This window comes from Cherax quadricarinatus, chromosome 14 (genome assembly GCF_038502225.1).
Source record: "Cherax quadricarinatus isolate ZL_2023a chromosome 14, ASM3850222v1, whole genome shotgun sequence".
Taxonomy (NCBI): domain Eukaryota; kingdom Metazoa; phylum Arthropoda; class Malacostraca; order Decapoda; family Parastacidae; genus Cherax; species Cherax quadricarinatus.
The window spans coordinates 49,160,674-49,187,058 of NC_091305.1; the positions used below are offsets into that span (position 1 = coordinate 49,160,674).

Sequence of the window (26,385 nt, forward strand, 5' to 3'; positions counted from 1 at the left end):
CCTATCCACTATCATATGCCTTTTCTAAATCCATAAATGCAATAAAAACTTCCCTACCTTTATCTAAATACTGTTCACATATATGCTTCAATGCAAACACTTCATCCACACACCCCCTACCCACTCTAAAACCTCCTTGCTCATCTGCAATTCTACATTCTGTCTTACCTCTAATTCTTTTAATAACCCTACCATACCCTTTTCCTGGTATACTCAGTAAACTTATTCCTCTATAATTTTTACAATCTCTTTTGTCCCCCTTCCCTTTATATAAAGGGACTATACACGCTCTCAGCCAATCCCTAGGTGCCTTCCCCTCTTTCATACATTTATTAAACAAAAATGCCAACCACTCCAACACTATATCCCCCCCGCTTTCAACATTTCTGTCATGATCCCGTCAGTTCCAGCTGCTTTACCCCCGTTCATTCTACATAATGCCTCATGCACCTCCCCCACACTCACATCCTGCTCTTCTTCACTCCTAAACGATGGTATACCTCCCTGGCCAGTGCATGAAATTACCGCCTCCCTTCCTTCGTCGACATTTAAAAGTTCCTCAAAATATTCTCACCATCTACCCAATACCTCCATCTCCCCATCTACTAACTCTCCTACTCTGTTTTTAACTGACAAATCCATATGTTCCCTAGGCTTTCTTAACTTGTTTAACTCACTCCAAAATTTCTTCTTATTTTCATTAAAATTTCTTGACAGAGCCTCTCCCGCTCTATCATCCGCTCTCCTTTTGCACTCTCTCACCACTCTCTTCACCTTTCTTTTACTCTCCATATACTCTACTATTCTTATAACACTTCTGCTTTGTAAAAACCTCTCATAAGCTACCTTTTTCTCTTTTATCACACCCTTTACTTCATCATTCCACCAATCACTCCTCTTTCCTCCTGCACCCACCCTCCTATAACCACAAACTTCTGCTCCACATTCTAATACTGCATTTTTAAAACTATTCCAACCCTCTTCAACCCCCCTACTACTCATACTTGCACCAGCCCACCTTTCTGCCAACAGTTGCTTATATCTCACCCGAACTTCCTCCTCCCTTAGTTTATACACTTTCACCTCCCTCTTACTTGTTGTTCCCATTTTCCTCTTGTCCCATCTACCTCTTACTCTATAACAGCTATATCCTATACTCACCTTTAGTAGAACATACTAAAATTCTTCTAATTCCTAAATTAAACTTACGAATGCTGGCATCAATCCTGATATTAATCTTTCGCAAAACTACAATAACAACCCTGAAGATAAGTGCCAATACTATACAGCAAGTCAGGCAAAAGCTGTACTTAGTGCCACCAAGATTATAACAGTTTTCAATTCATAATGTCAGATCTCTGAGCAAAAACTACAATGACCTTTTAGCATGTCTAAATTCTCTAAATGTAAATCTATCTATTATTATTCTTAATGAAACCTGGCTCAAACATAACTCAACTGACATCTTTGTCTTACCTGGTTACACAGCCATACCTAACTGTAGGTCTGCCATCTACTACTGGAAAGAACTGGAATGTATTTAATCTACATGCACTAGGGATGAGAATGGTGAATATATATTTTCAAGATTTTCATATAAAAACATAACCCCTATTACAGTTGGTGGTGTATAGGTTACCTCACACAAATACTTACACATTCAGTGTCAACCTAAAAAACATAATTGACACAGAGATGAATAAACACCACCTTATAAACATTGGCAACTTCAACATAAACTTATCCAAGTAGCTGACCCTCAAGTAGTTGATTTCACAAATACTATGAGCAACTGCTTGTTACTACCAATTGTAACTTAGCCAACATGAATCTCTGATGCAAGTGCCTCACAGCTTGACCATATCTGGAGCAATACTATATCGCCTATTAAAGCAGGAATAATCACATATAACACCACAGATAACTACCCCACCTTCCTCATAATCAACATAAGTAAATTCCCACAAAACACTAGTTCATTCATTCATTAGAGATTCACTGGTACTTCCGGCCCGGGTCTTCTCCATATGGCGACCTGGCTTCAAAACACTAGTAAAATTTCATTTTGTCTTCATAATGAGTCAACAATAAATAACTATTTCAGTATTAAGTGACAGTGACTAGCACAGAGTTAGCCGACAGCCATGATACTGATGAATGTGTTAAAATTTTTCATAAAAAAAAAAAAAATCTGTATAACAGACATTGTACAATCAAAACCAAACAGATCACAGCAAACAGACTAAACAGCCCCTGGCTTACAAACAGCATCCTCAAATCCACTGATAAAAAAAAAGTATGAAAAACAGTTCAGACTGAGTTTAAAAGCAAAAGAACAGACTAAACTATATCAATCAATACTTACTAATCTAAAAAGGAAGTCCAAACAACTATATTATGCAAGTAGATTTAATGAAATAAAAGGGGGTACAAAAAAGACCTGGGAAGCTCTCTCTGAAATCCTGGATTCTCGAAAACTGTCTGGAAACAGAGATATAAAATTAACTAAATCAGATGAACCTCACATCCAGCCTGCAGACACTGCCAACAAAATACGTACAGTGGACCCTCCCTTTTCGTCAATCTCTGTTATCGCCGATTACAGTTTTCACCAACTTTTTTCGTCAAAATATTGCCTCTGTTTTCGTCGATTTCCTCCGTTTTCATCGATGGTACAGAACCTGTCCAGTGTCCAGCGCGCATACAAAGCCGCCCCCCCACACACATTCTCAGGCAGTGTCGTGTTGTTTCTCGGTGTGTGAACAGATCCTGCGAGGCCATACAAAACATTTCATAATAATCCATTGTTTTTGGAACTTCTTTATTGTGTGTGACTGCTAAATAAGCCACCATGGGCCCAAAGAAAACTCCTAGTTCCAGTCCTTTGGCAAAGAAAGTGAGGAAAACGATAGAATTAAAGAAAGAAATCGTAGCAAAGTACCGAAGTGGACGAGGAAGAGAGAGGGGAGAATGTGCCTTCTTCAGTGATTCTGTGATATGTATGATACTAAAGCAGCATGAGTGAATAAAGGCTACAGTGCCAGCTACCGATAAAGTGTAGCATTAACTGTATAACAAGTAAGTTAAGCGATTAATCGATAGAAAAAGGACAGCACGAACCTAACTCCTACAATGTTGTTGGAGTTACAGTGAACCCCCCGGATTAAGTTGTCATCGGAATAAGTAATGTTTTTATGTCAAAATATTGGCTCAGTGAACGTTACTGAATTTGGCACGAGTCATTCATCCGGAACGTGTCCGCCTGGCCTGAGCGGCCCCGACACTCCATGTAAAGCCAGTGTGCCATTGTTTACCAGCCAGTGAGGACGATTCTACGTGCACATGCGATATATTTTGTATTACTGTATTCCATTCTTTTTAGTGCTTGTAACTGCTAAATAAGCCACCATGGCCCCAAAGAAAGCTTCTAGTGCCAGCCAGCCCTTTGGTAAAGGGCCGAGAGGAGAGAATGTGCCTTTTTTAGTGATTCGGCAATATGTACGATACTAAAGCAGCAGGAGTCGATAAAGGCTATAGCACCAGCCAGTGATAAAGTGCAGCATTAACCGTGTAGTAAGTTAAGCAATTAGTCGATAGAAAAAGGACAGCTCTAAACTGTTGTTATTGGAGGTATAGAGGACTACTGACTAACACCACCGCCTTCACCACCACTAATTAAGGCTAATCTTTCAGTGGCCCTTATACACCCAACAACAAACACACCACCATTCATGACATTTTTAATGCCATATTTTATTCTAGAAATATCATGTTTCTATGTTATTAATATTGTTTATTATGTCATATTAGATGAATTGTGCTAGATAAATAGGCCGTAGAGTTGATATTAGTGTCATATTGAAGGACTATCTTGTCCTGTCTCCCAACACAATTCCTAACATACGCCAGAAACAGACCTCTCTGGAACACTTTTTTGAGCAACAGGGGTCCAGTGACTCTCAAGCTGGTCCTAGTGGCATTAAAAAACAAAGAAGGGAAGTAACCCAGGACCGGGCTTGGTACCTGAAGTCTTTATGGAAGGGGATTCCCCTTCCAAACACTTGTTAACTCCTCCATCCTCTCCCCTCCTCCCGTCTTCCATACATCACCATGTCTTCAATAAAGGTAAGTGTGATGTTATTATTGTTTTATTCTTCATGTATCATTGTTTTCTGTGTAGGTAAATGTATATTTCATGTAGAAAACATTTTTTTAATACTTTTGGGTGTCTGAAATGGATTAATTGGATTTCCATTATTTCTTATGGGGAAAATTAATTTGGAATAAGTCACTCTCTCTGGAATGGATGAATTACGCAACCCAGGGGTCCACTGTATATAGGGCTGCTGACAACACTGCTGCCTCTGCTGCTGCCTTCACCACCCCTATGTATGGCTTATGTTCTCAGTGGCCCTTATACACCCAACAACAACACAACACTACTTGTGACATACATAATGACACATTTTATTCATTCTAGAGTATATGTCATGTTTCTATGTTATTAATATTGTTTATGTCATATTTAATGAATTGTGATAGATAAATAAGCCAAAGAGTTGATATTGAAGCATACTGTCCTGTCTCCAACAAACTCACCTCACTCTCCCCTCCGCCCCATCTGCCAAACACCAACAAGTGTCTTCAGTAAAGGTAAGTGTGATGTTAAACCTAACTTTGTTATTTTTTTAAATACACTACCTAACAGAATACTCCATTCTACTGAATGAACAGCAATGCATGCAACCATTGGACCTGTCTTTGTAATACTCATTTGTATTTTATAGTTATCTGTTTACAATAATGTCTTATCACTGATTTCATCATTGCTTAGTTAATCTTAAGTTAATTTTAAGCCAGCCTGTAATGCTATGCATATAAGTGGCTTTGGCATGCTGCTCTTACCTGTATTTTTTGTACCTCTGTTTGTATGCTAAATTTCTAAATAAATAAATAAATAAATGTTCATTCATACATTTTATTAGTGCTTTATATTTGTCATTCTTTTCTGCATGTAAATCTGTATTTAAGCTAAAAATAAAATTTTTTGTTAATACAGTGGACCCCGGGTATTCGATGACATCGGTATTCAATAAATCCGGTATTCGATGCATTTTAATGCAAAAATTTCGCCTTGGCATCCGATCGAAAACCTGGTATTCGATGCGATTTGTACGAGATGTGTCCACGTGTGGCCTGAACTGCCCCGTATGTGCCAGTGTTTACAAGCCAGCCAGTGTGAGCACATCTAACGATACATTCAGTACATTCAATATTATCACTGTTTTTGGTGCTTGTTTCTGCAAAATGAGTCACCATGGGCCCCAAGAAAGCTTCTAGTGCCAACCCTTCGAGAAAAAAGGTGCTAATGACTACTGAAATGAAGAAAGAGATAATTGCAAAGCACGAAAGTGGAGTGCGTGTGTCGGAGCTGGTCAGGTTGTATAGTAAACCTCAAATCAACCATCTCTACTATAGTGACCAGGAAAACAGCAATCAAGGAAGCTGTTCTTGCAAAAGGTGCAACTGTGATTACGAAACAGCGACCGCAAGTGTTAGAAAATGTTGAGAGACTGTTATTGGTGTGGATAAATGAAAAACAGATAGCAGGAGATAACATCTCTCAAGGGATCATTTGAGAAAAGGTTAGGCAGTTGCATGACGATTTGGTAAAGAAATTGCCTGCAACTAGTGCTGATGTGAGTGAATTTAAGGCCAGCAAAGGTTGGTTTGAAAGATTTAAGAATTGTAGTGGCATACATAGTGTGATTAGGCATGGTGAGGCTGCCAGTTCAGACCAAAAAGCAGCTGAAAAATATGTGAAGGAATTCAAGGATTACATAGACAGTGAAGAATTTAAACCTGAACAAGTGTTTAATTGCGACAAAACAGGCCTGTTTTGGAAGAAAATGCCAAGCAGGACCTACATTACTCAGGAGGAAAAGGCACTCCCAGGACATAAGCCTATGAAAGACAGGCTTACTCTGTTGATGTGTGCCAATGCTAGTGGTGATTGCAAAGTGAAGCCTTTATTGGTGTATCACTCAAACTCCCAGAGTGTTCAGGAAAAACAATGTCCTCAAGGCTAATTTGTGTGTGCTGTGGAGGGCAAACAATAAGGCATGGGTCACGAGGGCCTTTTTCTATGACTGGTTACACCATGCATTTGCCCCCACTGTGAAAAATTACCTAATTGACAAGAAATTAGACCTTAAGTGCCTCCTGGTATTAGACAATGCCCCTGGTCATCCTACAGACTTGGCAGAGCGACTTTCTGGGGACATTAGCTTCATTAAGGTCAAGTTTTTGCCTCCTAATACCACTCCTCTCCTGCAGCCCATGGACCAGCAGGTCATTTCCAACTTTAAGAAACTGTACACAAAAGCAATGTTTCAAAAGTGCATTGTAGTGACCACAGAAACTCAACTGACTATAAAAGAGTTTTGGAAGGATCACTATAATATCCTCAATTGTATAAACCTTATAGGTACGGCTTGGGAGGGAGTGACTAAGAGGACCTTGAACTCTGCTTGGAAAAAACTGTGGCCAGAATGTGCAGACAAAAGGGATTTTGAAGGATTTGAGGCTAACCCTGAGAAGCCTATGCCAGTTGAGGAATCCATTGTGGCATTGGGGAAGTCCTTGGGGTTGGAGGTTAGTGGGGAGGATGTGGAAGAGTTGGTGGAAGAGGACAATGACGAACTAACCACTGATGAGCCGCTAGATCATCTTCAACAGCAAGAGGCCAGACCTGAGGAAACTGCTTCAGAGGGGGGGATAGAGAAATTGAAGAAGTTGCCTACTTCAAAGATTAAGGAAATGTGTGCAATGTGGCTTAAAGTGCAAACCTTTTTTGATGACAATCACCCTAACACAGCTATTGCAAACTGTGCTGGTGACTATTACACTGACAATGTTGTAAAACACTTTAGGAATGTCATAAAGGAACGGGAGGTACAGGCCTCTATGGACAGATATGTTGTGCGACCTAAGTCCAGTGACTCTCAATTATTATTATTATTATTATTATTATTATAATCAAAAAGAAGCGCTAAGCCACAAGGGCTATACAGCGCTGAGTCAGTGACTCTCAAGCTGGTCCAAGTGGCATTAGAAGAAGAAGGGGAGTAACCCCGGAAAAGGACTTGCTACCTCAAGTCCTAATGGAAGGGGATTCCCCTTCTAAACAGTAACAACTTCGACACTCTCCCCTCCTCCCATCCCATCAATCGTCACCAGATCTTCATTAAAGGTAAGTGTCAATTATTCTATTGTTATTATTCTATCATTATTGTTATTGTAATTATTCTATTGCATTAAACTTAATATTTCATGTGGCAAAATTTTTTTTTTTTCAAACTTTTGGGTGTCTTGCATTGATTAACTTGATTTCCATTATTTCTTAAGGGAGAAAATTGATTCGCTTTTCGATATTTTCGGTATTCGATGAGCTATCAGGAATGGATTAATATCGAATACCAGGGGTCCACTGTACTTCTGGGTGTCTGAAACGGATTAATTGGATTAACATTATTTCTTACGGGGAAAATGGTTTCAGTTTTCACCAATTTCAGTTTTCGCCGATCTCTCTGGAACAGATTAACCCTTTCACTGTCGCAACCGTATATATACATCTTACAAGGTACCGTGTTTGACGTATATATACTCATAAATTCTAGCGGCTTCAAATCAAGCAGGAGAAAGCTGGTAGGCCCACATGTGAGAGAATGGGTCTGTGTGGTTAGTGTGCACCATATAAAAAAATCCTGGAGCATGCAGTGCATAATGAGAAAAAAAAAACTCCATTTTTTTTATTTAAAATGCCGACTTTGTGGTCTAATTTCGTATAGTATTTATGGTTGTATTCTCATTTTCTTGGTGTCATTTGATAGAATGGAAAACACATTATAGAATTAGAGGTAATTTTGATTGATTTTACTATAAAAAGAACCTGGAAATGGAGCTCAAAGTAGGGAAAATGTTTGATTTTTGCCAATGTTCAAAAGTAAACAAATGATGTCATTGTCCAATAAATGTCCAACTAGCCATTCTAATATGCAGTCATGAATGGGTTGATGTTATTTATACAATTATTACAGTATTGCAGTAGTCTGCATAATAGTAAGTCTTCTATTTTTTGTTTGAATAAAAATTCAAAATAGAAAGCAAGAGTAATATCAGAGGGGCCTGGAGACATGACTGATGAACAAAGAAAATTTTATTTTAGAGCCAGGAATGTCTGCATTGTTCATTCTGGACCTTATTTTGAAATTGTCATATTTTTTAATTTTCGTGAAATTGGCCAAATTGCAAATTTCTGACCACATTATTGGGTAGTTGAAATCGGTAAATGGGCAGTTTCTTGTACTCAATCGATAGAAAAAATGGAGGTCTAAAGAAATAGCTATGAGTTTGGTCAACTGGAACAATGGAATTAGCCGAAAATAGGGCTCAAAGTGGGCGAAATTGCCAATTTGTAAATATCGCCGAGGTCGCTAACTTCGCGAGAGCATAATTCCGTCAGTTTTCCATTAAATTTCGTTTTTTTTTTTGGTGTCATTACAATCGGGAAAAGATTCTCTATCATTTCATAAGAAAAAATATTTTTTTTTTTTTTTAAATTTTGCGACACCAGGAGACACCTCAGGATTGGGGGTTGCGACAGTCAAAGGGTTAATGATGAAAAGGGAGGGTCCACTGTAAATGTTTTCTACTCTAATGCAGGATCAGAACTAGCAAGCAAAATCCCAACCTCAAAAAACTCAGGTGAAAGACTACCTTACTGGAAATTACCCAAACTTGCCATATCCTGTACAACACAACACACCTGCCACATCCTGTACCACACAACATATCCTGCACAACACACCTGCCACATCCTGTACAACACAACACCTGCCATACCCTATACCACACAACACACCTGCCACATCCTGCACCACATAACACAATCAACACCCACCACGATTAATAGCCATATTAAGGTTTTTTACCACACTTTGCCAAAGGTTTGTAAAGAAATCAGTGTAAGTAGTAAGGAGCCAGATGTGACTTTATCAAGGATTTTGTATACGACAACACCTCTCTTAGGAAAACAAACATTATTAGCAAGTCATGTATTACCCAGGCAAAAGAAACTGTTACTAACCTGTGGTGTCTGAGGGTGAGGCAGACGAATACGATGTACTGATGACACTGTCGCCAGCAAAATGTAAACATACTTATGAGTCTCATGAACACTCAATCCTTCCAAGACAGGCGTGTCAGCAAATCTGTAAATACAAACAATTTAACATCTTAACCCTTTGACTGTCGCAGCCGTATATATATGTGTCTTATGAGGTACCGTGTTTGACGTATATATACTCATAAATTCTAGCGGCTTCAAATCAAGCAGGAGAAAGCTGGTAGGCCCACATGTGAGAGAATGGGTCTGTGTGGTCAGTGTGCACCATATAAAAAAAATCCTGGAGCACGCAGTGCATAATGAGAAAAAAAAACTCCGACCGTTTTTTTTAATTAAAATGCCGAATTTGTGGTCTATTTTCGTATGGTATTTATGGTTGTATTCTCGTTTTCTTGGTCTCATTTGATAGAATGGAAAACATATTATAGAAATAGAGGTGATTTTGATTGATTTTACTATAAAAAGAACCTGAAAATGGAGCTCAATGTATGGGAAATGTTTGATTTTTGCCGATGTTCAAAAGTAAACAAATGATGTCATTGTCCAATAAATGTCCAACTAGCCATTCTAATATGCAGTCACGAATGGGTTGATGTTATCTATACAATTATTACAGTATTGCAGTAGTCTGCATAATAGTAAGTCTTCTATTTTTTGTTTGAATAAAAATTCAAAATAGAAAGCAAGAGTAATATCAGAGGGGCCTGAAGACATGACTGATGAACAAAGAAAATGTTATTTTAGAGCCAGGAATGTCTGCATTATTCATTCTGGACCTTATTTTGAAATTGTCATATTTTTTAATTTTTGTGAAATTGGCCAAATTGCAAATTTCTGACCACATTATTGGGTAGTTGAAATCGGTAAATGGGCAGTTTCTTGTACTCAATCGATAGAAAAAACGGAGTTCTAAAGAAATAGCTACAAGTTTGGTCGACTGGAACAACGGAATTAGCCGAAAATAGGGCTCAAAGTGGGGGAAATCGCCGATTTGTAAATACTGCCGAGGTTGCTAACTTCGAGAGAGCATAATTCCGTCAGATTTCCATCAAATTTCGTTTTTTTGGTGTCATTACAATTGGGAAAAGATTCTCTACCATTTCATAAGAAAAAAATTTTTTTTTTTTTTTTAAATTTTGTGACACCAGGAGACACCTCAGGACTGGGGGGTTGCGACAGTCAAGGGGTTAAAATTGCTAAGTACAGTAGACTGTAGGATAAAACGGTAGTTACGTTCCTGGAAACAGTGCGTAATCAAACATCATGTAAACTAAACTAAAGAACATATGGGAAAAGCTGTAATACATTCATCTGACCCCCCCCCCAAGAAAAGGGCACCTAAACTTCTTATAGGTCTCAAAATTGTAAAAAACAATGACAATAACGTAATTGAAGGTCAATGTGGTGATGTGCATCAAAGATCCTGCAACCACATCCCTGCTGGCTGACAGATGTACAGTAGTACAGTGGACCCCCGCATACCGTTGGCCTTACATAACATTAAATCCGCATACCGATACATTTTATTGTTAAGATTTTGCCTCGCATACCGCTAAAAAACCCGCTCAACGCTGTTCGTCTGAGACACGTCTATGTGAGGCCTGAGCCAGCCTCACATGTTCCGCCGGTGGCATTGTTTACAAACCAGCCACCGCGGTAACATCCAAGCATACAATCGAAACATTTCGTATTATTACAGTGTTTTTGGTGATTTTTATCTGCAAAATAAGTGACCATGGGCCCCAAGAAAGCTTCTAGTGCCAACCCTGTGGTAAAAAGGGTGAGAAATATTATCGAAATACTATGGTACCATGGTCAACTGCTGATGCTGCTGCTGCTGTAGCACTGTCAGCTGCTGCTGCTGTAGCACCGTCAGCTGCTGCTGCTGCTGTACCACCATCAGCTGCTGCTGCTGCTGTACCACCGTCAGCTGCTACTGCTGCTGTACCACCGTCAGCTGCTGCTGCTGTTGTTGTAGTACCGTCTGCTGCTGCTGCTGCTGCTGCTGTAGTACTGTCTGCTGCTGCTGTAGCATCATCTGCTGCTGCTGTAGCATCGTCTGCTGCTGCTGTAGCACTGTCAGCTGCTGGTGCTGCTGTAGCACTGTCAGCTGCTGGTGCTGCTGTAGCACTGTCAGCTGCTGGTGCTGCTGTAGCACTGTCAGCTGCTGCTGCTGCTGCTGTACCACCGTCAGCTGCTGCTGCTGTAGTACCGTCTGCTGCTGCTGTAGCATCGTCTGGTGCTGCTGTATGTTGCAACCCCTGAATGGGTTACAATGATTATTATGTATATATATAATGTATATTATCTTTTCATATAATTTTATATTGCTTATATTTGCGATAATAGCTAAATCGTAAATATATTGCTTTATATTCTTATTTGACTTATGTTGTTAGGATGTACATAATATGTGCTCAGTTCAAGTCTTGATTGTCAAACTACTGTAATTATCGCTTGTCGCTCGTTATACTGCCGGCTTCTGAGCTGTGCTGTCCACGGGGCTATCACGTGATCGAGGGGGGTGTCCTCACCTCTCGTGAAGTATTCAGTCTGCTCTAGACTCGCTTGATGGTCGGAGAGATTGTCTGCCTCATTATTCTTGTTAGTTCTGTAGAACTCTGTTCACAGAACATTGTATAGACTTAGCGATTTTCGACGTTGTACTGAGGTTGTGTGCCACATAGACACTCTGAACATCTCAGGTCCCGAGCTATAGCTTCTGACCTAATTTTGTACTGGTTTCTGTGTATTGTCACAGTCAAGGTTTTTCCTATGCTGAACTTAGATTCAGTAGTATAGGAGTTTTGTAACTTTTGTGGAGGATCTGCTGATGGTCCCTGCTTAGTGTCGTTATATTATCTCCTTGATCCTGATTGTGTCACTGTCGCTTGTTATATGGCTATTGGGCTTAGCATTCTTTTCATTGTTCAAGCAGACTGTTCTGGTTGCCAGTCGGTCAAGAAGTTAGTTTATGTGAGGACTTTGTCAGTCACTTGTTTAAGTCTAGTCGAGTCTTGAGACATAGTGAACTACTTAGAGCGCTTACACACATACACACTTACTTGTACATATTTGTAATATCTTATTAAATGTTAATGTACCAGACGGTACTTACGAATTATAAATGTGATATGTGCTTTCAGCACAATAATACTGAACTCGAGAGATTGATTTTATTTTCATTGCTGTGATTAATTTAATTTGACAATATACCTCTAGACTTAATAAATTTATTAAATTTTAATTTCTCTAGTTAGTAGCTTACCAGTTGTAATCCTGAAGCTCTATTGAATATTACTGATTTCTAATGGATAATTGGACAAGGATACTGACTACTTGTTACGAAAACCCAGTAACAGGCTGGATGCTAGAAGGGCAGTCCTTTCTAGTATTCACTGGAGATCTCTAAGCTTTTAGAATCGCGTTTTTTTGTAACAAATGGGGGCCTGACCGGGAGGCTCTTGATCCAAGGTGTTGGAGAAACTGTCAGGGAGGCTCTTGATCCAAGGTGTTGGAGAAATTGTCCAGTTTGACATACTAGTACTTCTATGATCAAACACTTTGAGTACTTTCATAATCTGAAGACTTTGAGTTTAGTCTTGTACAACATACCAGGTGGATGTATGTACTTGACTGAGTCTCTTGATCCAAGGAGATGGAAATACTGTTTATGAGCTCTAGCTCTAAGACAACCAACACTAAAATTCCTATTAGGATTATAGTTTCCCATAATTGCTCTCTCGTAGTACAATTATTTTTGTGATGTATGCCAAAGTGAAACAGTTAATTGATACTCTGACTTTGTCTGAGTTAAGTACATTAAAACTTCAGACGTGTTGGCGAGTAGCCAAATATCTCGGTGTGACGTATAACAGGAATTACACAGCTGAAACTGTCAGAGCATTAATTAAAGATATATTGTTTCCTGCTCATACAGAGATGTCTGCTTATGATTCAGATTCAGAAAGCCTAGTGTCACAATTAGGAAGTATGACTATTTGATGAAGATGAAAGAGCAACTAGAGCAGAAGTGAGCCTAGTGTCTGAGCCTAGTGTAGATCAGTTCTCGCTCGCTCCTTCCTTCACTGACACTATAGCACAGAGTATAGCTGGTAGTATGACACAGCCTAATACTAGTACAGTGTATGATACACCTGTATCTACTTATCCTAGACCAGATCTAGACTCTCTAGAGACGGCTGGACGAAGTGTCCAACCTAAGGACCGTCCAGACCACGTTAGATTCCTTACTCCTCCATTACCCACTGGTCCTATCACTCAGGAACAGTTTGAGAGGTTTGAACGCCTCCTTATGTTGCAGACTGCACAAATAGAGGCACAGAGGAAATTGAACGAAGAAGATTTCCAGAGAGAAAATGTTCGTCTGGGAAGACAACAGACTGATAGATCACAGGACACATTTAATGTGCAGAAAGCTGCATCCATGGTTCCTAAGTTTTTTGAAAGTGACTTAGACACCTATTTTGATGTGTTTGAGAACCAGGCACGTGCTATGAATTGGCCACGTAAGCACTGGGCAACAATGTTGCATACTGCTTTGACGGGAAGAGCTCAAACCTGTACTGCAGCCTTACCTTTTGCCAAGTACATTAGTTATGACGTTGTCAAACAAACAATTCTAGAGACGTATAACTTGTTACCTGTAAGTTATCAAAGAGTATTTCGTACGTTACAACGACGACAAGATCAAACTTGTGTAGAGTTTGCTCGTAAGAAAAAAGTTGCATTTCAGAGGTGGTGTAGGTCTGCCAAGTGTAACAACTACGACAGTCTTGTTCAGTTGTTACTACACGAAGAGTTTAACAACTGTATGCCTGCTGACATACAAGAATATCTGATCGATCATACTACCTCAGATATTCTGGAAACTGCAGCATTAGCAGACAATTACGAGATTTCTCACAAACTTGTACGTACTAAAAAACAGAGAAACAAGGTAACTAAAGATTGTCCTAGAAGCTGGCAACCTAAATCAGCTGCTCATTGCCGGCCTGATGTACCTGCTACTGTAACTTCTCGTACCTTTACCAGGAAAACTCACAATCCTGAATCTGTCTCTGTGGCTAGACAGAAATCTGGTATCGAGAAGAAGAAAGTTAAATGTACCTATTGTAACAGAAAAGGACATGCTAGAGAGTATTGCTATAAGTTAGAAAGAGATACGAGAAGCAGTCGTGCGGCTGGCGCCCCCACTCAAGTCGTATCCTCTTCCGAGCAACAAAGGCACCAAAATCCTAGCAATTCCTCTTATCCTACTGTTTTAGATAATGTTACTCAGGATAGATGACTAGCGTCAGAAAGTGTATCTGACGAAAAGATTCGTTCAGCGATGAGTCCTTACTTTTCGAGAGATAAAGTAGGATTTGACAAATCACATCTAACTGAGATAATTTCTTTCAGAGACACTGGAAGTTATCTCACGTTATTAAGAGAAGATGTACTGCCCATAACTGACGATACCTACTGCAAGATAGATGTATTGTTAGAAGCCTATGGAGGGGCTGTTATAAAAGTGCCTCTGCACAAAGTTTATATTGAAACAAGCTATTATACTGGTTATATTTCAGTGGGTATATCCAGTGGTGTATTTCCCATCAGGTCAGTGGACTTGTTGATAGGGAACGATATCCTTCATGCTGGTATATGTAAAGAACCACTTGTGATTGATAATAACACTGATGATAATTATGCCATTGAAGCTTGTAGAGAGAAATCTATTTTATTTCCTCTCAGCGCAATTACTAGATCTATGTCAAAGATACAACAACCATCCTTGTCTCCTGTTGAGTTAGTGGATTACAATGATTTGGGGTTGAATATGTTGTTTCGTGACGCTCTGCGCCCAGGATCATTAACACTGACTCCCCCCGGTCATCAACCTAGTCAGGACACAACTGACGTTAAATTTCTTACTCATGATGATTTAATCAAGGATCAGTTTGTTGATCAGTCACTGGAAAGACAGAGATATAGCAGTTACTGAGAGTGAAGCAAAGGATCTCGATAATTGTTACTATTACAGTAACGGTGTACTGATGGAGAAAAATACATGTAAGTTGTCAGCTGATAGTGTTTCCTCCACAGTCAAGCATCTAGTTGTGTTACCAGTTACATTTCATGAACAAGCCATTGATTTTGCTCACAATAGTCCCATAGGAGGACATTTGGGTGTCAAGAAGACACTCGGTAAACTGGCAAAACATTTTACTTGGCCTAAAATGAGGGAAACAGTAGCTGATCATGTGCGACATTGCCACATGTGTCAAGTGACAGGCAAGCCAGCGCACACACCTCCACCTGCGCCTCTCATTCCTATCACCGTGCATGGTGAACCATTCTCACGTCTTATTATTGATTGTGTTGGTCCTTTGCCTAGAACCAAACTAGGAAACCAATACAGTGGACCCCCGCATACCGATGGCATCACATAACGATTAATCCGCATACCGCTTGCTTTAATCGCAAAAATTTTGCCTCGCATACCGTTTAAAAACCCGCTCACCAATTTTCGTCCGAGACGCGTCCAATGTGCGCCCTCAGCCAGCCTCACATGTGCCGCCGGTGGCATTGTTTACCAGCCAGCCTCCGCGGTAACATCCAAGCATACAATCGGAATATTTCGTATTATTACAGTGTTTTCGGTGCTTTTTCTAGAAAATAAGTGACCATGGGCCCCAAGAAAGCTTCTAGTGCCAACCCTACAGCAATAAGGGTGAGAATTACAATAGAGATGAAGAAAAAGATCATTGATAAGTATGAAAGTGGAGTGCGTGTCTCTGAGCTGGCCAAGTTGTATAATAAACCCCAATCAACCATCGCTACTATTGGTGGTACAGCTGCTGCTGCTGCTGTAGCATCGTCTGCTGCTGCTGCTGCTGTAGCATCGTCTGCTGCTGCTGTAACATCATCTGTTGCTGCTGTAGCATCGTCTGCTGCTGCTGTAGCATCGTCTGTTGCTGCTGTACCACCATCAGCTGCTGCTGCTGCTGCTGTAGCATCGTCTGCTGCTGCTGCTGCTGTAGCATCGTCTGCTGCTGCTGTAACATCGTCTGTTGCTGCTGTAGCATCGTCTGTTGCTGCTGTACCACCGTCAGCTGCTGCTGCTGCTGTAGCATTGTCTGCTGCTGCTGTAGCATCGTCTGCTGCTGCTGTAGCATCGTCTGCTGCTGCTGTAACATCGTCTGTTGCTGCTGTAGCATCGTCTGCTGCTGCTGTAGCATCGTCTGTTGCTGCTGTACCACCGTCAGCTGCTGCTGCTGCTGCTGTAGCATCGTCTGCTACTGCTGTAGCATCGTCTGCTGCTGCTGTAGCATCGTCTGTTGCTGCTGTACCACCGTCAGCTGCTGCTGCTGCTGTAGCATCGTCTGCTGCTGCTGTAGCATCGTCTGCTGCTGCTGTAGCATCGTCTGCTGCTGCTGTAGCACCGTTGTTGGTGTGGCTTATTGAGAATACCAAGAAACAATTAACCCCAGAGGATTTGCCACCCAGGATAACCCAAAAAAGTCAGTGTCATCGAAGACTGTCTAACTTATTTCCATTGGGGTCCTTAATCTTGTCTCCCAGGATGCAACCCACACAAGTCGACTAACACCCAGGTGAACAGGGAAAAATGCCTGGAACTAGTGCTCATATTGGTGAATTTAAAGCCAGCAAAGGTTGGTTTGAGAGATTTAAGAATCGTAGTGGCATACACAGTGTGATAAGGCCTGTTCTGGAAGAAAATGCCAAACAGGACCTACAGTACTCAGGAGGAAAAGGCACTCCCAGGACACAGTGTCTCATCAGTCATTACTGCATCTTCAATAAAGGTAAGTGTCATTTATTCTTCATTTAGTAGAGTAGTACATGCACAATATATACTGTGCATGTACTACTCTACTATTGTGCATGTATCCTTCTCTTTGTGTGTAGGAAAATGTATATTTCATGTGGTAAAATTTTTTTTTTCATACTTTTGGGTGTCTTGCACGGATTAATTTGATTTCCATTATTTCTTATGGGGAAAATTCATTCGCATACCGATTATTTCGCATAACAATGACCCCTCTTGCACGGATTAAAATCGGTATGCGGGGGTCCACTGTACTTATTTACTATTATGGATGCTGCAACACGCTATCCCGAAGCTATTCCTATGAGAAAAATTAATGCTCGTGCTATTGTGAGAGCGCTGATGAAATTTTTCTCCCAGGTTGGATTGCCACGAGAGATACAATCAGATCAGGGATCTAATTTCACTTCTAAGATCTTTCGAGAAGCATTATCCCACCTAGGAATAAAGTCTGTACTTTCAACCAGTTATCATCCACAGTCACAAGGTGCTCTAGAGAGATTTCATCAGACACTGAAATCCATGATGAGAGCTTATTGTGAACATTTTTCTAGAGACTGGGATGAGGGTACACCTTTTCTTCTGTTCACTATGAGAGAAAGTGAGCAAGAAAGTCTCGGATTTAGTCCATTTGAATTAATATTCGGACACCAAGTGCGTGGTCCTCTCGCAGTGTTGAAAGACGTGTGGACAGGAAAATCAAATCCATCATTGAGTACTTCACCTTCATTAATGCAGCAACATTTGACAGCCGCTAGAGAGCTAGCTTCGAAAAACCTAGTTTCAGCCCAAGCTAGAATGAAGCAACATTATGACAAGCGTGCTGTCTCTCGTTCTTTTAAAGCAGGAGATAAGGTGATGGCTCGGAAATTAGTACCAGGTCATGCTCTACAAGCCAGGTATGATGGTCCCCTGGAAGTAGTGAAAAGGCTTAGCGACGTAAATTATTTGATATGTACGCCTGGGAAAAAGAAATCTAATCATGTGTACCATGTTAACCAGCTTAAGGCATACTACGCTAGTCCTCTACCTACTACTTCTATTCTTCCTAGGACAGAGGAAGAAAACGTCAGTCTACCTGACATCTCTAGAGGTATAGAGGTTCGTTTAGAAAATTCAGTGACTCTACAATCACTAGACGATTTTCTTAGTAACCTTGGGAGTGATAAAGCTGGTGATATTAAAAACATGATTTTGCATTTCCCTGAATTGTTCGGTGATGTTCCTAAACGTTGTACTCTGGGTGTACATGACGTTGATGTACAGGGAGCATCACCCATTAAGCAATCACCATATAGGATGAGTCCAACAAAGCATAAAGCATTGAAAGAAGAGGTTGATTTTCTGTTGTCTCACGGACTTACTGAGCGCAGTAAAAGTCCATGGGCATCTCCCTGTATTTTAGTGCCTAAACCTGACGGTAGTTTTAGGATGTGCACTGATTACAGGAAAGTGAACTCTGTCACCTTGTCTGATGGTTATCCTCTACCTCGCATTGACGACCTTATTGACCGTGTGTCAGGAGCCCAGTTTGTCAGCCGTTTAGATCTCTTACGAGGCTATTATCAAGTCCCGCTTACTGAACGTGCTCAAGAAATATCTGCTTTTACTGTTCAAGATGGATTGTTTAACTACCTCGTCACCCCCTTCGGCCTATGTAACGCGGCTTCTTCATTCCAACGTATAATGAACGAGTTGACCCACAACTTGGAAGGAGTAGAAGCCTACCTTGACGACTTAGTGGTGTACAGTGACGAGTTTGAGAGACTGGCGCACTACAACTTCACTGTCAACTTAGCCAAATGTAGTTTTGGTCAAGCCAAGATTACCTATCTAGGCTTTTGTATCGGCCAAGGTGAGGTTGCTCCTATTGAGGCTAAGGTTCGTGCAATTTCTGAATTTCCAGTGCCACAGGATAGGAAAGGAGTACAGAGATTCCTGGGTATGGCAGGATATTATCGCAGGTTCTGTCCAAACTTTTCTCAGATTGCAGCTCCTCTCACTGAGCTTACTAGTAGCAAAGTTCAGTTCACCTGGACTAGAGATTGTTCAGACTCGTTCAAAAGGTTGAAACGTCTGCTCTCCTCTGCTCCTGTGTTGAAAAGTCCTAATTTCAATCTTCCCTTCTTTTTACATATAGATGCGAGTGGTTATGTAGTGGGTGCTGTGCTACTCCAACAGTCAACATCCACTGACATTCTCCATCCTATATGTTACTATTCATCTAAGCTTAAACGACACCAAAAAAATTATGCCACTATTGAGAAAGAGGCTCTAGCTCTTGTGGTGTCCTTAGAACATTTTGACGTGTATTTGGGCACTTCCCCATTTAAAATTAACGTTTTTTCTGACCACAATCCACTCACTTATATAAACACCATGAAAAGTAAAAATGCTAGTATCATGAGGTGGGCCCTCAGAATCCAACCTTATTCTATTAGTATAAAACACATAAGTGGTCATTGTAATGTAATTGCTGACGCTCTGTCTCGTCCTTAATAATTATCAGTTACATTAAATTAACGTAATTTTATGCCCAAATACCTTTTGTTACTTGCTATGTCAAATTCAGTAAAGTAACTTAATCCCTCCAGCCCATATTAACTATATATACTCATGTCATGTCTAATTATTATATTTATGTATTCACAGTATTGTTGTGTATGAGGAGGAGACATAAGCTGATTGTTGAGTGGGTAGTGTGGTGTGGGTGATGTACTGCGTGACGCAACACTGTCCTGCCGCAGACCCCCCCCCCCTCACTACACACCTTAAGCTGTTTCATACTCAGATGTTCATACTGCCTCGCATTCCACAACCACTACTTAAGAGTGGAATGCAGTCTCCTCTACTATGATCGAGCCTCAACGTGCCCTCCTTGTCAGCGCTATCCTGTCTCTACACTGATGTACATAACCACTGTATGCAAGGGTTCTAAAGGAATGTAAAGAGGAGCTTAGCACACCTTTGGCTAATCTTTTCAACATATCACTACAAACTGGCATGGTGCCAGATAAGTGGAAAATGGCAAATGTGATACCTATTTTCAAAACAGGTGACAGGTCCTTAGCTTCGAACTATAGACCAATAAGCCTAACCTCCATAGTGGGAAAATTTATGGAATCAATAATTGCCGAGGCAGTTCGTAGCCACCTTGAAAAGCATAAATTAATCAACGAATCTCAGCATGGTTTTACAAAGGGACGTTCCTGCCTTACGAATTTATTAACTTTTTTCACTAAGGTATTTGAGGAGGTAGATCATGGTAACGAATATGATATTGTGTATATGGACTTCAGTAAGGCTTTTGACAGGGTCCCACATCAGAGACTATTGAGGAAAATTAAAGCACATGGAATAGGAGGAGAAATTTTTTCCTGGATAGAGGCATGGTTGACAAAGAGGCAGCAGAGAGTTTGCATAAATGGGGAGAAATCAGAGTGGGGAAGCGTCACGAGCGGTGTTCCACAGGGGTCAGTGTTGGGCCCCCTGCTGTTCACAATCTACATAAACGACATAGATGAGGGCATAAAGAGCGACATCGGCAAGTTTGCCGATGACACCAAAATAGGCCGTCGAATTCATTCTGACGAGGACATTCGAGCACTCCAGGAAGATTTGAATAGACTGATGCAGTGGTCGGAGAAGTGGCAGATGCAGTTTAATATAGACAAATGCAAAGTTCTAAATGTTGGACAGGACAATAACCATGCCACATATAAACTAAATAATGTAGATCTTAATATTACGGATTGCGAAAAAGATTTAGGAGTTCTGGTTAGCAGTAATCTGAAACCAAGACAACAGTGCATAAGTGTTCGCAATAAAGCTAATAGAATCCTTGGCTTCATATCAAGAAGCATAAATAATAGGAGTCCTCAGGTTGTTCTTCAACTCTATACATCCTTGGTTAGGCCTCATTTAGATTATGCTGCACAGTTTTGGTCACCGTATTACAGAATGGATATAAATTCTCTGGAAAATGTACAAAGGAGGATGACAAAGATGATCCCATGTATCAGAAACCTTCCCTATGAGGATAGACTAAGGGCCCTGAAACTGCACTCTCTAGAAAGACGTAGAATTAGGGGGGATATGATTGAGGTTTATAAGTGGAAGACAGGAATAAATAAAGGGGATGTAAATAGTGTGCTGAAAATATCTAGCCTAGACAGGACTCGCAGCAATGGTTTTAAGTTGGAAAAATTCAGATTCAGGAGGGATATAGGAAAGTACTGGTTTGGTAATAGAGTTGTGGATGAGTGGAACAAACTCCCAAGTACCGTTATAGAGGCCAGAACGTTGTGTAGCTTTAAAAATAGGTTGGATAAATACATGAGTAGATGTGGGTGGGTGTGAGTTAGACCTGATAGCTTGTGCTAACAGGTCGGTTGCCGTGTTCCTCCCTTAAGTCAATGTGACCTGACCTGACTAGGTTGGGTGCATTGGCTTAAGCCGGTAGGGACTTGGACCTGCCTCGCATGGGCCAGTAGGCCTTCTGCAGTGTTCCTTCGTTCTTATGTTCTTATGTTCTTATGTATACTGCCCTAGTACTAGGGACATATCCTAGTGACGGACGCTGTGAAATTGTAGAGGTGCTTGGCACAAGAGAGACTTTGATTAATGTTTATATTAAATTGTATTGATATGAGTAATCAGTAATAATGTGAAAGACATTAATGCAACTCCTAGTGCGACCCTCTGTCGTGTTGGGGGGGGGGTGTTGCAACCCCTGAATGGGTTACAATGATTATTATGTATATATATAACGTATATTATCTTTTCATATAATTTTATATTGCTTATATTTGCGATAATAGCTAAATCGTAAATACATTGCTTTATATTCTTATTTGACTTATGTTGTTAGGATGTACATAATATGTGCTCAGTTCAAGTCTTGATTGTCAAACTACTGTAATTATCGCTTGTCGCTCGTTATACTGCCGGCTTCTGAGCTGTGCTGTCCACGGGGCTATCATGTGATCGAGGGGGAGGTGTCCTCACCTCTCGTGAAGTATTCAGTCTGCTCTAGACTCGCTTGATGGTTGGACAGATTGTCTGTCTCATTATTCTTGTTAGTTCTGTAGAACTCTGTTCACAGAACATTGTATAGACTTAGTGATTTTCGACATTGTACTGAGGTTGTGTGTCACATAGACACTCTGAACATCTCAGGTCCCGAGCTATAGCTTCTGACCTAATTTTGTACTGGTTTCTGTGTATTGTCACAGTCAAGGTTTTTCCTATGCTGAACTTAGATTCAGTAGTATGGGAGTTTTGTAACTTTTGTGGAGGATCTACTGATGGTCCCTGCTTAGTGTCGTTATATTATCTCCTTGATCCTGATTGTGTCGCTGTCGCTTGTTATATGGCTATTGGGCTTAACATTCTTTTCATTGTTCAAGCAGACTGTTCTGGTTGCCAGTCGGTCAAGAAGTTAGTTTATGTGAGGACTTTGTCAGTCACTTGTTTAAGTCTAGTCGAGTCTTGAGACATAGTGAACTACTTAGAGCGCTTACACACATACACACTTACTTGTACATATTTGTAATATCTTATTAAATGTTAATGTACCAGACGGTACTTACGAATTATAAATGTGATATGTGCTTTCAGCACAATAATATTGAACTCGAGATTGATTTTATTTTCATTGCTGTGATTAATTTTATTTGACAATATACCTCCAGACTTAATAAATTTATTAAATTTTAATTTCTCTAGTTAGTAGCTTACCAGTTGTAATCCTGAAGCTCTATTGAATATTACTGATTTCTAATGGATAATTGGACAAGGATACTGACTACTTGTTACGAAAACCCAGTAACAGGCTGGATGCTAGAAGGGCAGTCCTTTCTAGTATTCACTGGAGATCTCTAAGCTTTTAGAATCGCGTTTTTTGTAACACTGTAGCACTGTCAGCTGCTGCTGCTGCTGCTGTAGCACTGTCAGCTGCTGCTGCTGCTGCTGTAGCACCGTTGTTGGTGTGGCTTATTGAGAATACCAAGGAACAATTAACCCCAGAGGGTTAGCCACCCAGGATAACCCAAAAAAGTGTGTCATCGAAGACTGTCTAACTTATTTCCATTGGGGTCCTTAATCTTGTCTCCCAGGATGCAACCCACACCAGTCGACTAACACCCAGGTGAACAGGGAAAAACGCCTGGAACTAGTGCTCATATTGGTGAATTTAAAGCCAGCAAAGGTTGGTTTGAGAGATTTAAGAATTGCTGTTCCTGGATCAGTCAGCTGTTGCTGGATCAGTCAGCTGTTGCTGGACCAGTCAGCTGTTGCTGGATCAATCAGCTGTTGCTGGATCAGTCAGCTGTTGCTGGATCAGTCAGCTGTTGCTGGATCAGTCAGCTGTTGCTGGATCAGTCAGCTGTTGCTGGATCAGTCAGCTGTTGCTGGATCAGTCAGCTGTTGCTGGATCAGTCAGCTGTTGCTGGATCAGTCAGCTGTTGCTGGATCAGTCAGCTGTTGCTGGATCAGTCAGCTGTTGCTGGATCAGTCAGCTGTTGCTGGATCAGTCAGCTGTTGCTGGATCAGTCAGCTGTTGCTGGACCAGTCAGCTGTTGCTGGACCAGTCAGCTGTTGCTGGACCAGTCAGCTGCTGCTGCACCACGGTCAGCTGCTGTTGCACCATCAGCTGTTTCTGAACATGACTCGTCCCGAACCTGTCCAGAACCTGTCCGTCCAGCCTGAGCGCCTGCCTTGCCGTCATTGTTTACAAGCCAGGGTGGCCGGTTGCATGCATACATTCGATATATTTTGTATTATTCCATTATTTATAGTGCTTGTAACTGCTAAATAAGCCACCATGGGCCCAAAGAAAGCTTCTAGTGCCAGCCCTGTGGTAAAAAGGGTGATAAATACTATCGTAAGATGGTCAGCTGATAAACTGGACCAGTCAGCTGTTCCTGCACCACAGCTGCTGCTGCACCACAGCTGCAGCTGCACCATGGTCAGCTGCTGCTGCACCATGGTCAGCTGCACCATGGTCAGCTGCACCATGGTCAGCTGCACCACAGCTGTTGTTGTTGCTGCACCACCATCAGCTGTATTACTCGAAGATGTGGAGAGAGTGTTGTTGGTGTGGCTTAACGTGAAACAATTACCAAGAAACAATTAACCCCGGAGGGTTAGCCACCCAGGATAACCCAAGAAAGTCAGTGCATCATCGAGGACTCTAACTTATTTCCATTGGGGTCCTTAATCTTGTCTCCCAGGATGCAACCCACACCAGTCGACTAACACCCAGATGAACAGGGAAAAATGCCTGGAACTAGTGCTCATATTGGTGAATTTAAAGCCAGCAAAGGTCGGTTTGAGAGATTTAAGAATCGTAGTGACATACACAGTGTGATAAGGCCTGTTCTGGAAGAAAATGCACTCCCAGGACACAGTGTCTCATCAGTCATTGCTGCATCTTCAATAAAGGTAAGTGTCATTTATTCTTCATTTAGTAGACTAGTACATGCACAATATATACTATGCATGTACTACTCTACTATTGTGCATGTATCCTTCTCTTTGTGTGTAGGAAAATGTATATTTCATGTGGTAAAAATTTTTTTTTCATACTTTTGGGTGTCTTGCACGGATTAATTTGATTTCCTTTATTTCTTATGGGGAAAATTCATTCGCATAACGATAATTTCGCATAACAATGAGCTCTCATGAATGGATTAATATCGTTATGCGGGGGTCCACTGTACCTCGATATTCAAACTTAATTCATTCCAAGAGGCTGTTCGAATAGTAAGTTGCACAAATACTGAATCAATTTTTCCCATAATAAATACAGTGGACCCTCGGTAACACCTGCATTGGCTAACACCAAATTCAGCTAACACCTTGCTTTGGCATAAAAAACTGGCTCGGCTAACACCAAAAACCTCTGTTAACCCTTTCAGAGTCCAAAGGCAAAATCGGAAGGGGTGCCATAGTGTCCAAGAAATTCTGGAAAAAAAAAAAAAAACTTACAGAATTAAAGAGTATATTAGTATATTTTTGTGACGGTAATAAAACAAAAAAAAATTCTGATCAGTACTTACTGAGATACAGGGGCGAGAAGTTAACCCAAAATGATCAGGTGGCGGCAACATCGGCAATTTCCACAAACTCGCATTTCTTTATTTTACATTTTTTTATACTTTCTTCTTTTCTTTTCTATTTTTTCTTTTTCTAGTAACATTTGTGGCCTGTGAGACCAATACTGTATTTTTTTTTTCAACAAGTCGGCCATCTCCCACCGAGGCAGGGTGTATATAATGTATATAATGTATATTTATACACTCACTGTATTGAACACAATAACAGCACTAAAGTTATTATTATAATATTGTTTACCACTTTTGTTTATTACAATAAACATGCACAAATCTTGTATAATACTTATGTTCTATTATATATTTGCATATGTACAATCACTGGACATGTTTTTAGAACTGCTGCAGCTTATGGAACTCCTCGACACAAGGTATCATGCACAGGGGTATCTTACATTTCTCACACAAAAACTTTTTGTCTTTGCGTCCTTGTTGCCGTCATTTTGTTTGTGCACAGACGATGCATCTCTTCTGAGCAAATTTCTTCTGAGTTGAAGGAAGCTGTATTATGAAATGATCACCTTCCCTCCTCAAACGCTTGGGTATATCCTGAGGAGTTCAAGGACCTTGTTGTATAGCAGGTGTTGTTACCTGGTACTTCATTATGAGTTGTCTGACAACAGACAAACAAAATTCACCATACGGTGGTCTGTTGCCAGTCTTCATATGGTATACATTTTGTGCATTGAGCATTGAAATGTCCATGAGATGGAAGAAAAGTTTCATGTACCACTTGTAACATTTACGAACACAATCAACAAACCCAATCTGTATGTCACATTTGTCAAACAAGCGCATGTTTTGTGTATAATCAATCACTGTCACTGGTTTTCGAATACGTTCACTAGTCACTATCAATTTTGACACAGTCTTGCATTTCGTTATGATGAATGGTTGTCAACAATGTGACATCTCGTTTGTCATGCCACCCTAATGCAATGATGTCATTGGCAGTAAACACCTGCACCTCATCACCATGAGTGCCTGCGTTGAACCTGGGCATATGTTTACGATTAGAACGCACTGTGCCACACACATCTGTCTTGTTCACTTGCAAGAAATCACTGAGTAATGGGCTTGTGTACCAGTTATTGGTATATAATGTATGCCCCTTACCAAGATAAGGTGTCATCACGCTTCTCACTACGTCACCTGAAATACCCAATAACATCTTGATATCTTTCAATGTTTTACTTCCCGTGTATACAACAATATCCAATACCAGGCCA

The 26,385-nt window shown here is 40.7% G+C and overlaps 1 protein-coding gene across 3 annotated transcripts in view; it reads right to left on the reverse strand.

The window, feature by feature from the left end:
* Nup160 (nuclear pore complex protein Nup160) overlaps window positions 1-26,385 on the reverse strand; it is a 418,270-nt gene that overhangs the window by 295,215 nt on the left and 96,670 nt on the right. For all 3 annotated transcript variants that reach the window (XM_070084997.1, XM_070084995.1, XM_070084996.1), the window contains exon 4: window positions 9,149-9,272. In XM_070084997.1, the coding sequence (XP_069941098.1) occupies window positions 9,149-9,272 (124 nt within the window). The remainder of the gene's footprint in view (window positions 1-9,148; window positions 9,273-26,385) is intronic.